This window comes from Coccinella septempunctata, chromosome 1 (assembly GCF_907165205.1).
Source record: "Coccinella septempunctata chromosome 1, icCocSept1.1, whole genome shotgun sequence".
Classification (NCBI taxonomy): domain Eukaryota; kingdom Metazoa; phylum Arthropoda; class Insecta; order Coleoptera; family Coccinellidae; genus Coccinella; species Coccinella septempunctata.
This window is the reverse complement of record NC_058189.1, coordinates 69104940-69118510: the sequence shown is the minus strand read 5'-3', so window position 1 is coordinate 69118510 and position 13571 is coordinate 69104940. Positions and strand designations below refer to the sequence as shown.

Here is a 13571-nt window from a genome sequence, read left to right as displayed (position 1 = left end):
ATTACTTCCTCGTTGGAAGAAAACTTACGACCTCTTAAACTTTTTTCAGTTGAGGAAAGAGATGATAGTGGGATAGAGCAAAATCTGGTGAATAAGGGGGGTGTTCTAGTAATTCAAACCCTAATACACGAAATTTTGCATGGCAACATGAGATCTGTGTGCAGGGGCGTTGTCCTGCAAAAACAAAACACCTTTGGAAAGCTTCCGCGTCTTTAATTTTTGATTTTTTCCCGTAGAGTAGTCAGTAATGTCAATTGGTAATCTCCGGTTATTGTTCTACCCTTATCCAAAAAATCAATCATGATTACTCCATGGAGTAATTGCAATCCCAAAAAACTGAAGCAACAACTTCTCCAGCAGATTTTTGGACACAACTTCTTAGGTCTTGGAGAACCAGAGTGTCGCCATTCCATCGATTGTTGCTTTATTTCTGGATCGTAGACATGTACCCAAGTCTCATACACAGTAAAAATTCGGTTCAAGAATTCTACATTGTTTTCAAATCGAGCACAGATCGAACGCGATGGTTCTACCTTTGTACGCTTTTGGTCAACATTCAAACATTTGGGGATCCATTTTGCAGCAATTTTTCTCAAGTCCAAATTGACGTGAACTATATGATGAACGCGTTCCTATGAAATATTCAGTGCTTCAGATATCCGTTTTAACCCAATTCGACGGTCTGATAAAATCATGTCATGAACTGCATCGATATTTTCGGGGACTGACACTGAAACTGGCCTTCCCGATCGTGGTCATCATCTTCAATAGAAAATTTATCTCTTTTGAAGCTTGCAGTCCAATTTTTCACGGTGGCATACGAAGGACATTGATCACCAAGGGCGATACTCCAATTTTTCGATTTCCAAAATTTCTGTTCACATCTTCTTTCTTTTAATTTATTGCGTAACTCAGGTTTACTTTTTTGACCTCAAACTTCACACTGACACTTCTAATGAGTTATTGTTCATTGCTATGGTAACGCAATATTTTTTTTTGCATGGAACTGGTCTAGGCTAACTAGATATCAATAAATCCTCGTATGTCCATGCTACCAATGAAAAATTCTAAAAAACCCAGTAGTCATTTGAACAAACTAGCCCCTCTGGTCATCAGTCCTTGTGAGAGGCTTCTAGAAAACACTTATATTTCAACTTTGCTTCATGGTCAATAACAAGCACAGGATATGTCTGATACTCAATACTTGTACCAAGTACGAGCTTCCTGGTGACAATAAGAATTAATTGAAATGAATACCACACGCTGATATGACTATCAGCCAGTGTTACGATCCTAATTGAACTGGCCAATTTGCCATCGTCGGGACAACTATATGGAGAACACCGAATAAGAGCAGATACTGACCATGGTTTCGGTCTCATTTGAGCGATGTATTCATATCATTTTTTATAAAACATAAAATATCAAGTTTTCCATGTATTTATATCTTAAACTGCCTGCTTTACACGAGGAAGAATATTCATTCTCAAAAAAAGTGTTGCCAATTTCATGAATATAATACTAGGCAAAAAGAAACCATTTGCATTCCAGCTCATAGAATTAGCAAATTTGAGTATTCTCCTATGTATAGTGGCATAAAATTCTACAATCATCTGCCTGATAGACTTAAAACGTTTATGTTTTCGAGCTTCAATAAAGAAATCAAACAAATTCTTTTAAAACAGTACTTTTATAGTAAAAGCGAATATTAAAATTCAGTTGTAGAGTGATATCACACTAGGTAGTTTTTAACGTTTTTTTTTGTACGGGCTTAATTCAACGATATCTTGGGTGTAAACCGTTATCATTGTTATTTGTTTTTCCTTTAATTTTTTGATTTCCTTTTTCTGTCTCCTCTGAGGATAATTAATTAATGTTTATTGCTATTTATGTTGACGCTTCCTATACATGTATAATGTCTCAAAGGATTCAATAAATTATTATTATTATTATCAGCGGGTGGTATGCATCTGAGTCAATTCTTATTGTTATATTCACCGCATCCCTGTTAAGACGTTATCATTCCTTCATTCTTTCCGATAACATTCAGCCAGTACTACTATATGGCACCCATTGTTTCCACAACGAAAATACATCTATCCAAACCTAAAAATCTTCAACTTACAGACTAGGCTCGTCCAGTATCTCAGTATAGGCCAGGGGAAACCAGCCGCTGCACTGCGTCCTCAAGTTCTCTCCAAACTGCCAGCCTTTGTTTCGCTCCCCAATCAGGGAAATCAGATCGCCCTCCAAGAAGCTGAGCTGATTCTCCCCGCTGGACAGATAGGCGTAGAGGGCCCTGGCCAGCTGGGTGTCCCATTGTGGGGGTGGTGGGACGGCCATTGATTTCGGACGGCGGGGCTGAGAATGACCATCTGGAAAATAAAGGAGGCGATGAATTCGCAGCGGCGTGTAAGATTGATAAGAACTTCGAAGGAACATTTTACTTCCTGGAAATGGTTTTTCATAGTGCGAAAAATATTATTATCTTGTAGTAATTGGAGGAATATTCGGTGATTTGATGATGACGTTTGAATTTCGATGAGACGCTGGTTGGAATGCATCATAAGAAACTATCTAAGCGGTGGCCTAGAGGAATGAGCTACTATTAACCGTATTAGCCCTATCTTGTGCGACGGTTGTAGCTCTTGCTCTTTCGACCCCATGAGTCTATGATGCACTTTCACTAGTAGGATTCTTATTCTACGCTCTACTAACTACACATTGCGAAACTGTTGAGTTAAACCTTCATTTGAACAACACACTACTTGTTAAAGTTGGAAGGCCTCCAAACGCATGTGAAACTCGTGACAATTAATCCACAATTGATACTACACAACGCCAGATGAGTTGCAATAGCCCTTTATAGCACATACGAACCATAAAAAATATCATACATCTACCAAGAATGAGTTTTTTTTTATTTCCATTGATTGGGCCATTAAGTGTCATGAGGACCATATTTTGTGTATATCATGCAAATAGAGGTTGAGTATTCGACTCATACAAATATGTTTATTTGTTTCTCATTTGTAAACGTCAGTCTCCAAAAACACAATATTAATCAAGAAAGTTTATTTTATCAAGTAACTAACTTGTAAAACAAGTTAGTAGTATTATTTACCTTAGAAAATTTTGTTTTACCGTCATACATGTTGAAAATCATGGTACAATTGTTATTTCCAGTAACACAGATTTTTGATGATGAAAGAGTTCATACTGATGATGATGAACCATCTGTTGACTCAGAAACTGCTGAACTCGAGGACTGCAGAACATTTGTACTCTCCTTATTACCAAATAATTTGCTAGACATTTCGAATTTTTTGTTGACCGAATCATCGACATAACTCATCGCAATTTCGGTGCTCTTCCACCCTCCTGCACGCTTTAGTGCTAAAATATCTCCACCCGAATCCGCAACCATATTGGCTCCAGTTCTGCGAAAATAGTGGCCGGTGTATAACTCTGGGTCTTTTAAACACATATTTCGCTATTTGCTTTGGGACACCACCAATAGTGCGCTGGCCAGCATTAAGGGAAATGCATTTTCCATGTCGGTATGTCAAAAAAAATCTTAGGCTTTCTGTTCCAGGAGGCCGAAGATTTACATATTTTCTGTATAACATGCAGGGCTTGAAGCTGCAGCCATCATCGGTTATGGTGAATCTTCTTGTTGTTAAATTTTTTGTTTGCCGCAATGTCACAATAACGTATTTTCCCATATCTTCTACATCATTCATGTTTAAGGAGAGAATTTCGTCACATCGACAACATCCAAAAATCCCAAATATTGTTACAATTTTCACCAGCAACCACTGGTCCTCAGGAGCATGTAAAAGAAATTGTTCAGCCTCTTCTTTAATTAATACCTTGTCCTTTTTTGGCGTATAAATAACGCTCATTTTTTCGTATCAGAAACGCTATTACCTTTTTAAATCTGCAAATGACAACTAAACGTTATATTTTTCAATAAATTTTTGAAGGAAAACAAACCTGCGAACAGGGGCATTTTCTTTCATTTCCAAACAGCTTTTCAGCATAGACCATTTTGCCCATAAAGTATTAGGGCTGAATCTAGCTGATAGTTGATTCAAGTAGACCAACAAAACTTCTTTAGTTACCCCAATCACACAATTTTTGTTTTGCCACTTTTTGAAGTCGTCGTATTCTCGCTCGTACCTTTAAGCTGATTTTGCAGGTGATAAACTTGAAGCTACACTGTTGGCTGCCTCAATAATTTCTTTTGGTACATTCATTCAAGAAAAATAAACAGACATGTTCATGGAAACGCTTCCATAGCTTACGACTTTTGCGACAAATTATTGAGATTTTTTTTGAATTTATCTAACCTTTTTACAAATGAGAAACAAATAAAATATAAAACAATACACGCAAGGTAACGGGTTTTACTGGCTCAAGGTAATCCTCCATTCTTTCGACCTCAATAATCTACTGTTGAAATATTTGTACGAGTCAAATACCCACCCTGTATACACCTATCCACATGGCATATACAGCAGAAGGTACTGTGTAAAAAGAAAGTTTTCTCTCGTATATCCACTTCAATTTTAGGATAGTGTGGACAAAAGCAGAATATAAACAGTAGAAACACTTTCCCCTCATTTCCAACACACAACAACGACACTGTGTTCACTATAAAACCTGAGACAAAGGAAAGGAACTGACGGAGGATGAAATGTGCCTGCATCAATCCTGGAAGATTGTTATTTTCTTTTTTCTGGATATTGTTACATTATGCCGCATCTCATCGTCTATTGAATCCAGTTTCAGAAACAGAAGCAAATAAAGTAGCGTCTTTCGGGAAGTATATCACACGCCCTTGGGCGAGAGAACGTCTCGGATTTTTTTCGGGGATGATTTACATATGAATGGAGATGGTGAAAATCCCTGATTACGAGGAGGGAATTGGTGTTGGAGACAAGCCTGCGTTCATATTTCGTTGTGGCGATGTGTGAAAATGCGGGCATAACCACAATCATTGACGTTTCACACGTACGTTGAAAATGAATCCCACTGTGTATTCGCAACGGTTCAGTTTGATGTTGAAATTTCCATACCAAGAAGTTATACAAACATATAATATATACAGATTACGAAAATTAAACGCCTTACATGTCATGAGAAAGAAGAGAACTGTAAAAATGCAACCTCCCAGTGCGAGTATTAATGTGATTAATGGAAATAATTCTTACTCTTACAGTGTGAAAAAGATTGTGAGTAAATCGCGAGGACAATTAACTTTCCAGGGCTTGTTGGTGTTTGGGAAAACAATAAATGATCCTCCAGATCTGGTCCTGCTTCATTAAAATTATTGCCAAAGAAATCGAGAGAACAGTACGAATATGATTATAAACGTTTCGTGGACTTTCCCAAGGGTAAAAAAACGGGTTCTTTCTCGGAGAATGTTTTGATGGCATACTTCGTAGAGTTTTGACTAAAGATGAAATCTTCAATTTGGCCAATTATTCAATGTTGAAGTCAACTCTTGCAATTAAACATAATGTAAATATATCTATATATTCAAATCTTCGTACTTTATTGAAACGGCAAGTTTAAGGTTATAGGGCAAAGAAATCTAAGGAAAAAATTGAAACACTTTTCCAGGAAGATCCAGATATGGGAAATTAAATGATTAAGGTAATTTACAAGGTTTTAATTTGTATTTAGATCACACATTTAATAATTTCTTAGGTTGCTCCATTATTTCGTATTTCTGAGGCCTGTAAAATGGATATCTTAGTCCAAATAACTCTACATAATATAGAAGACCTAGAATCTAAGCTTTTAATTAGCATACCTAATTCGAAGACCAATAAACCAAGATCATTTGTAGTTAATCAGTTAATCTTGAATTTTTATCGAAACTATGTTTCGTTCAACCATAAAAGATGAACAGTGACCGATTTTTCATCTAATATCAAAGCGGAAAGGATGGTAGACATTAAGTAGGAGTAAATCAATTTAGAAATATGAATTAAATAGTTGCTAGTTATTTGAACTTGGAAAATCCGACAGAATATACTGGTCACTGCTTTCGTCGGATTTCTGCAACAATATTGGTTGACTCTGGTGCCACCATAACTAGTTAAGAGGCATGGCGGATGGAAATCATCAAACGCTGCTGAAGGATATATAGAAGAATCTCTTAACAATAAGGTTGAGGTGGCAAATGAATTTTTCACAGTACCAAATATTCAACAAAATAACCCTACCACCTAGCATGTTATCCAAAATGTTTCTAATAGTCTTTAAATTGTAATAAAGGTCCAGGCCCTGATGGTATTCCGCCTGTGTTTCTGAATCGGTGCCATGGGTCTATTTCATTGCCGTTGACTATTATCTTTAATCGTTCGCTCAGAAGTGGTGTTTTTCCTACTCGTTGGAAGCTCTCAAAGATTGTCCCGATTCACAAGGGTGGCCAAAAAAATTTTGTTCAGAATTACCGACCTATATCTATTTTGTCGACAATTCCTAAGATGTTTGAGTCGTTGGTATATAAATCCATCGCTTATCATGTTAAAAACTTGATTATAGAGAATCAACATGGCTTCATCAAGGGTCGTAGTCTGGAAACCAATCTTGTGAGCTTTCTTGATCACCTTCATGAGGGGATTGAATGCCAAAGTCAAATCGACGTAGTATATACTGATTTCAAGAAGGCGTTTGACAAGGTTAATCATTCAGTATTGTTGCGTCGCTTGGCCGAGGTAGGTGTATGCGGCAGCTTGTTTAGATGGACGAAATCCTACATATTAAATAGATCTCAATTTGTGTGTATAAATGGTCAAAAATCTAGGCAGTTTGTTAGTACATCGGGTGTGCCCCAAGGTTCTCACCTTGGACCCCTCTTTTTCATTGTTTATGTGAACAATATATCATCCTGTTTTCGTTACGCTCAATTTTTACTATATGCAGATGATTTGAAGATATATCTGAGAATAAATAGTGTTGAGGACTGTATTCGGTTTCAGGAGGATCTGGATAGACTATGTGACTTCTGCAGAAAAAATTTTCTATATTTAAATCTAAAGAAATGTTTTAAAATAACTTTTACAAGGAATAGAAATATCATTGATTTCTTTTATTCGATTGACCAAATTCAGCTGCAGCAAGTTAGTAGTATCCGAGATTTGGGGGTAACGCTAGATAGTAAATTAAATTTCATTGAGCACATAGAAAACATCATCTCATCATCAAATAAAATGCTGGGATTTGTCCTTCGACATGGTAGATCGTTTAGGAGAAATAGATCACTACTAACGTTGTTTCATGCCTTTGTAGTGAGTAAGCTCAATTTCGCATCTCCAATCTGGAACCCTCACTACAAATACTATATAAAAAGGTTAGAAAGCGTGCAGCCTAAATTTTTGAAACACCTTGCTTTCCGTAATTACTTTCAAATTGATAACCATAATTATGTAGAAGCTCAACAAAGGTTTAATTTGATGAGCTTGGAAGATCGTAGAAAATTAAATGATTTATGTTTGTTGTACAAAATTTCGAATGGTGTCCTTTCGGTCCCTAGCCTTCTGCAGCTGGTGTCATTTAGGGTCCCTGAGAAAAAGTTAAGATCTAAAGAATTGTTTGCAATACCTTTTCGTAGATTGAATGTAACACAGAATTCACCACTGTGTAGAGCTATGTCAACTTTTAATTCATTGTCTTTTGATGTCGATATTTTCAATATTTCTCTTATTCAACTAAAAAATTGTTTGAAGAATAAGTTCATTATGTGTACCTATTAGCTTATTATTGTGTTTTTCTCTGCATTCTTCTGGAGTGCGGGAAAACTGTTTTCTTTTCGTGTTACTGGGTTGAGTACTATATATGTAGAATGAGTTAGGTTTATATATTACTGGGACTGTATGATGATCGAATTTGTTTTTTTTTGAATTGTGAATACTGTATTGGGTTGAAATACCTGTTTGTATTCTTCTTTTGAATAAATAAAAAAAAAAAAATAAATAATAGTTCTAATAATTTTCAATATTTGTACCGAATAGTCGATAGTTGATAGTCACCGTTAGAGTAATTTTTCTCTCAATAAAACAAACGGTAGATGGAAATGTGATAGAGTCATTCGGGGCAACTGTGCGCACTTTTGCCTTTCAAGCCATACCATTTTTCAAATGTTGAAGCTAGGAAAATTAAAACATATTCATAAGATAGAGAATTTTATAATCTATAAGAAAACATCAAAAAGCAAACAAACAAAAACGTTTTCTTTCCGCAAAAAAGAATTTAATAGAGAAAGTCGGAGTGCGTTCACATGCCACGTATTGCGGGTAAGTGTGCGCACCCTCACGGGGTAAGTGAACGCAGTGCTTAGTGAACCACACAATCAAAACAAATTACAAAATAATGTCATCAAAATGTTACAATATTACAGAAATGCTGTTTATTGTCAATACAGAAGCGCCTTTTTACAAGCACTGCATTATTGTTCGTGCCACAATTCTTGGTGAACACAACACTCGATACATTCCCCTGTTGGTGGCACTTCATATTTTTCCAAACAAATAGGACAATATTGATCGAGTCTTAACCAAGAAAATCAACAAAGTCATAATTTATTCCTCACGGAACTAATGCCCATATAATGAATCTATGCGCACACTTACCCGCGCACACTTTCCCCAGTAAGCCAAAATTTGAATTGACGTTCTTATAGAGTTGAGCAGCTAAGAGAACCCAACATTTTTTATTATATATTTAGATTAATATGCCCATGATCGAATAAAATATTGTTTAACACTGAGGGACTCGGAACTTGGACCTGGCAGAATTTGCAGAGATGCTAAAAATTAACAAGAAAACTAGTGAATTTGATTGATTGCAAATAAAAAGTTAACGAAACGTCGCACGACGCACTCTTAAAAAAACAAATTTGGGGATTCTGCGCCCTTGCTTCACCCAAATGAACCCCTCTTTCATACATTTCATAGTCGAGATAAACGCACTGCGCACACTTACCCACTGCGCTCAGTTACCCCGAATGACTCTACATATTCTGAAAAAGCAACTCCTCTAGTTGAAAATCTGAAGATTTTATGGAGATCGATGCAGCTGTTCTGTCAAATAACTGTTAATATATATACAAAAAATAATCATTAAAAACTGAGGTAGGGCATAAATAGAAGTATTATCCTACACTAACAACTGTGAGGAAATATAATTTCCTAACAGTAAGGAAATGAATATTTCCTTACAGTAAGGAAATGAATATTTCCTAACAGTTGGGAAATCCTGACTTTTTCTTCGAGAAATTTCGTCTGGAATGTCGAAGCAGCGTTTCCTTACCTTGTGTGAGCGAATTGTTGGACGAGTTGAGATTGTATTCGGACTTGGCCCTGGACATGGTCGTTACCGGAGATCCGACGTCGCCGATAGAGCGGATGTCTAGACAAGAGGCGTCCATGCTCTTCGTTTTCCTCAGCTGCGAGGTGATGCTCATCCTGTCGTCCTCGAAGTTCGGACTTCTGGGATTCGAATAGACGTCCTCGTCCTGCCACATCGAGATGTTCTGAAAACAGGATCATTGTCTCGGTTCGACGGCTCCGATCGAGATTCGGGATGTTATCCGGTGTGCAGTTCCCGAGGGATGACAGACCCGGAGAGCGGTTTATACGCAAAAAGAAGGCGGACAGATGGGACAAAAACGGACAGGGAGTATGATACGTTCTGAGAAAATAGTTTTGGGAAACTACCGAGTAAGCAGTTTGAATTTCTAACTGGAGAACGATTCTTGATTCTATATCTGGAATTGAGAGTGGAGAAGTCGAAAACACAGGATTCCAGGGTTGGAATAAATTATCTCTTCATAAACTTTTTAGGGTTTTCACTCCCAATCTCTGAAACAAAATCAATTAAAAATGAAATCAACGATTTGCTCCTGCGTAAATTCTTGCACTAATTTGTCAGGAGCAAATTAACTAGAAAAAATTGTTGCCTGACAATGAACTCAAAATAAATAACGTTGAAATAATTCTAAGTTGACTTCATTAAACATTTTCTTAGGGATAATCAATACCCGAAAAATTTTATTGAAAAAATCGTAATAATGATCAGGAACAACCAACAAACCGTCAAGAACAACCAAATTTGTTGAATGTAATTCCTTATGTTAATGGCCTTTCAGAAAAAATAAGAAGAATCGGTTCGAAGTTCAACATACGAACTGTTTTTAAAACGCAAAATGATTTAAGATCTATATTGACAAAAACTAAACCTTTGAACGAAAAACAAAAATCAAAAAATTGTATTTACAACATACCCTGTATTTGTGGTAAAACTTATACAGGTGAAAGGTCCAGACCTCTAGAAATAAGAAAACGCGAACATAAAAAATAATATTAAAAATAGAGAAATTAATCGATCGCAAATCGCAGATCACATTTGTTCTAATACGGGAGACCACATGATGGATTGGGACAACACAAAAATTTTAATGACAGAACCAGACCATTATAAACGAAAAATTAAAGAGTCTACGTGTATTCTATTAGATCAGGATAATAATTTGGCAAATTGTTCGGTAGGAATAGATCATATTTGGATCAATTTACTAAAGAAGGAACTGTCATCCGGTAATTTCAAAATTAAATGAATCAACGTTTCTATACAGTCTCTGTTTCTGTGTGTTGACAATTAATGTCAAACAAAAGCCACAATTCAGAAGATTGTCAAAAATAGATTTTTCGTCTGATGAAGGAGTCTGATGTAGACTCCGAAACGTTACTACTTAGAATTATAATTTCAACGTTATTTATTTTGAGTTCATTGTCAGGCAACAATTTTTTCTAGTTAATTTGCTCCTGACAAATTAGTGCAAGAATTTACGCGGGAGCAAATCGTTGATTTCATTTTTAATTGATTTTGTTTCAGAGATTGGGAGTGAAAACCCTACAAAGTTTATGAAGAGATGCAGAATCCTCCTAGAATGAATTTCAATCGATATTGGAATAAATTAATTTTTCGTCAACCAATCACTCGAAATGAAAAATTCCTGAAACCCGTCAATTGATTCTTAATTACCCTCATTTACTGGCGAGAGGACTGAGTGTTTTTCTTCAACCCCTTAACAGCAACCCTATCCAACATCCGTTTGTCGAATGACAACTTAACCATGTGTGGATTTGTGAAAAACTCACGAAAACCGAAGTTTTTTTGGGATTTCATTTTACGTGAGCTTTCCAACGAACCCACACTCATTTTTATTTCCAGAAAATAATGAGGGTTATCAAATATCAATTGTCGAGTTTCAACGTTTCGAGTTATTGGTTGGAGAAATATTAATTTTATCCTTATTAACTTCATGCCAAGCCCTGTATACTCCTTCCCATTGTTATCCTTGGAACTTGGGTGAGTGATGGTGTTGTAACAATTTATGTACGTTTGAAAGCTTCAAAGAAACGTGTTGAAATAATTCTGGACAGACTCTATGCTAATTTTCTACTTTACAAACAATTGTTACTTGACAAATTTTCAACTGATGTGAATTTTTCGAAGGTTAACTTTCGACACGCCTATCTCCTAAAAATATCATCGGAGGTCTATTTACATATTCTGGAAGGGTCACATTTTTTGTAATAAAACTACACTGCGCAAAAAAATTAACGCACATTATGGAAATCTCAATTTTAATCTACAACTGAAGGTGTTCTCAATGATAATTATTTTTATCAGAATTATGCATGCATATGTTATCCACTTTCAACGGTTTTCTTCAATACAGATGTTTTTTCCCAGCAGGAATAAAAAAAGATGATATTATCAGATTTTGAATGTATTGGCTCCATTCTAAAATCAGTTTTAGTGATCAATAGTTTTTCTTTCGTTTGATTTTCTACACTCGATCGCTATGCAACGCGAAACACGCAATTTGACCCAAGAGGAATGTGCCCAAGCGGTAGTTTTGCGAGAAGAAGGGTGAACATACACAAGAATTGCAGAAAGGTTTGGAGTTTCCCATACAAGTGTGTCCAGAATGTTTCAGCGATTCAGGCAGACAGGTATGAATGTTCGAAGACCAGGACAGGGTAGACCACGGGTAACAACTGTCATTCAAGAACGTTACTTGAGAGTTTCTTCGTTGAGACAACGGTTTGCAACCGCTCGCCTCCTTCAAATTCAGCTTGAGCAAACTCATGAGGTGTAAATTAGCACTCACACAATAAGAAATCGCCTGAGAGAATATGATTTAAGGCCTCGTGTCGCGGCAAGAGGCCCAGCTCTAACTCAGCCCATCGAAGGGCGCGTTTGGATTTTGCGAGAGAGCATATCCATTGGGAAGAGGCCGATTGGGAAAGAGTTCTCTTCACAGATGAGTCTAGATTCTGCCTCTACCATTGTGATCGCCGTTCCCTTGTATACAGACGTCCACATGAAAGATATGCTTAGTGCAATTTCATGAATACTACTGGTTTCGGGGGAGGATCGATTATGGTATGGGGTGGAATATCTTTGACTGCTCGCACAGACCTAGTGGTCGTTGATAATGGAACTATTTATGAATGCTGATAAGTATATAAGGAACATTCTTGAAGAGCATGTAGTGCCATTTGCCCGATATATTGGTGAAAATTTCATTTTTATGGACGATAATGCCAAACCCCATTGTGCGCGCATCGCACAATGGGGTAAGGCAAGGCAAGGAGTACCTTGAAGAGGTTGAAGTATCTCGAATGGAATGGCCAGCAAGAAGTCCAGATCTCAATTCGATTGAGCAGGTTTGGGACAACCTCAATAGAAGCCTGAGAAGTTCAGAAAATCATCCAGCTACTCTTAATGACTTAGAAATCCAACTCGGAGAAATCGGGAAGGATTAAATTAGAACATTTTAAGATCACTCATTTTGAGTATGAACCGTCGTTGCCGAACTGTAATTAACGCAAGGTGTGGAAGTACCAAGTATTAAATCACTTATCAGCATTTCAGTATTTTGAAAATTGTTCATTTCTCTTCTTTCACATAAGAGTCGGTGAAATCCTGAATTTTTCTTCCATTTAATGTGTTTCGTTCAAAACCTTCCCTAGAGAACATAAAAAATAAGTTATAAAGTCTATGTAGAGTTAACTTTCATTAAAATTGAGATTTTCAGAATGTGCGTTAATTTTTTTGCGCAGTGTAGATTCTATCTAGAACGACCACCCCAGAACTACTGAGAAATTCCAGTAACAAAGCGAACGCTATCAGATAAAAAGCAAAAAATAAAAAAAAATCCGAGACATCTTCCTCCACAACGAGAACTGCACCAGTAGCGAAACCCCAAGGACGGCGCATGATAAACGATTCAACTTTATTGCTCACCCTCAATCGGTTCGTGAATATATTCTCCACGGAATCAGGGAGGAACTCCCTGGTCTTGGCGACCTCGGACCATTTTTCGATGTTCTGCTGATAGGCGCTCACCCCCTGAGAGTGATAGGACAAGTGGTGTTTGGCCAGGGAACATTGTCGCTCCAGGACGAACCCGTACCGTCTCCTCTCCTGCGTCATCGCCTGGAAAATAGGGGAGGAATTTGTCTCGTCGCGGGTGACGTTTCGAG

General features: G+C 37.0%; 1 protein-coding gene across 2 annotated transcripts in view; it reads right to left on the bottom strand.

The window, feature by feature from the left end:
• The window catches only part of LOC123310534 (GATA zinc finger domain-containing protein 14), a 193316-nt gene that overhangs the window by 19937 nt on the left and 159808 nt on the right, over positions 1-13571 (bottom strand). For both annotated transcript variants that reach the window (XM_044894044.1, XM_044894039.1), the window contains exons 9-11: positions 13333-13524; positions 9325-9547; positions 2126-2375 (exon numbers count right to left, since the gene is read on the bottom strand). In XM_044894044.1, the coding sequence (XP_044749979.1) occupies positions 2126-2375; positions 9325-9547; positions 13333-13524 (665 nt within the window). The remainder of the gene's footprint in view (positions 1-2125; positions 2376-9324; positions 9548-13332; positions 13525-13571) is intronic.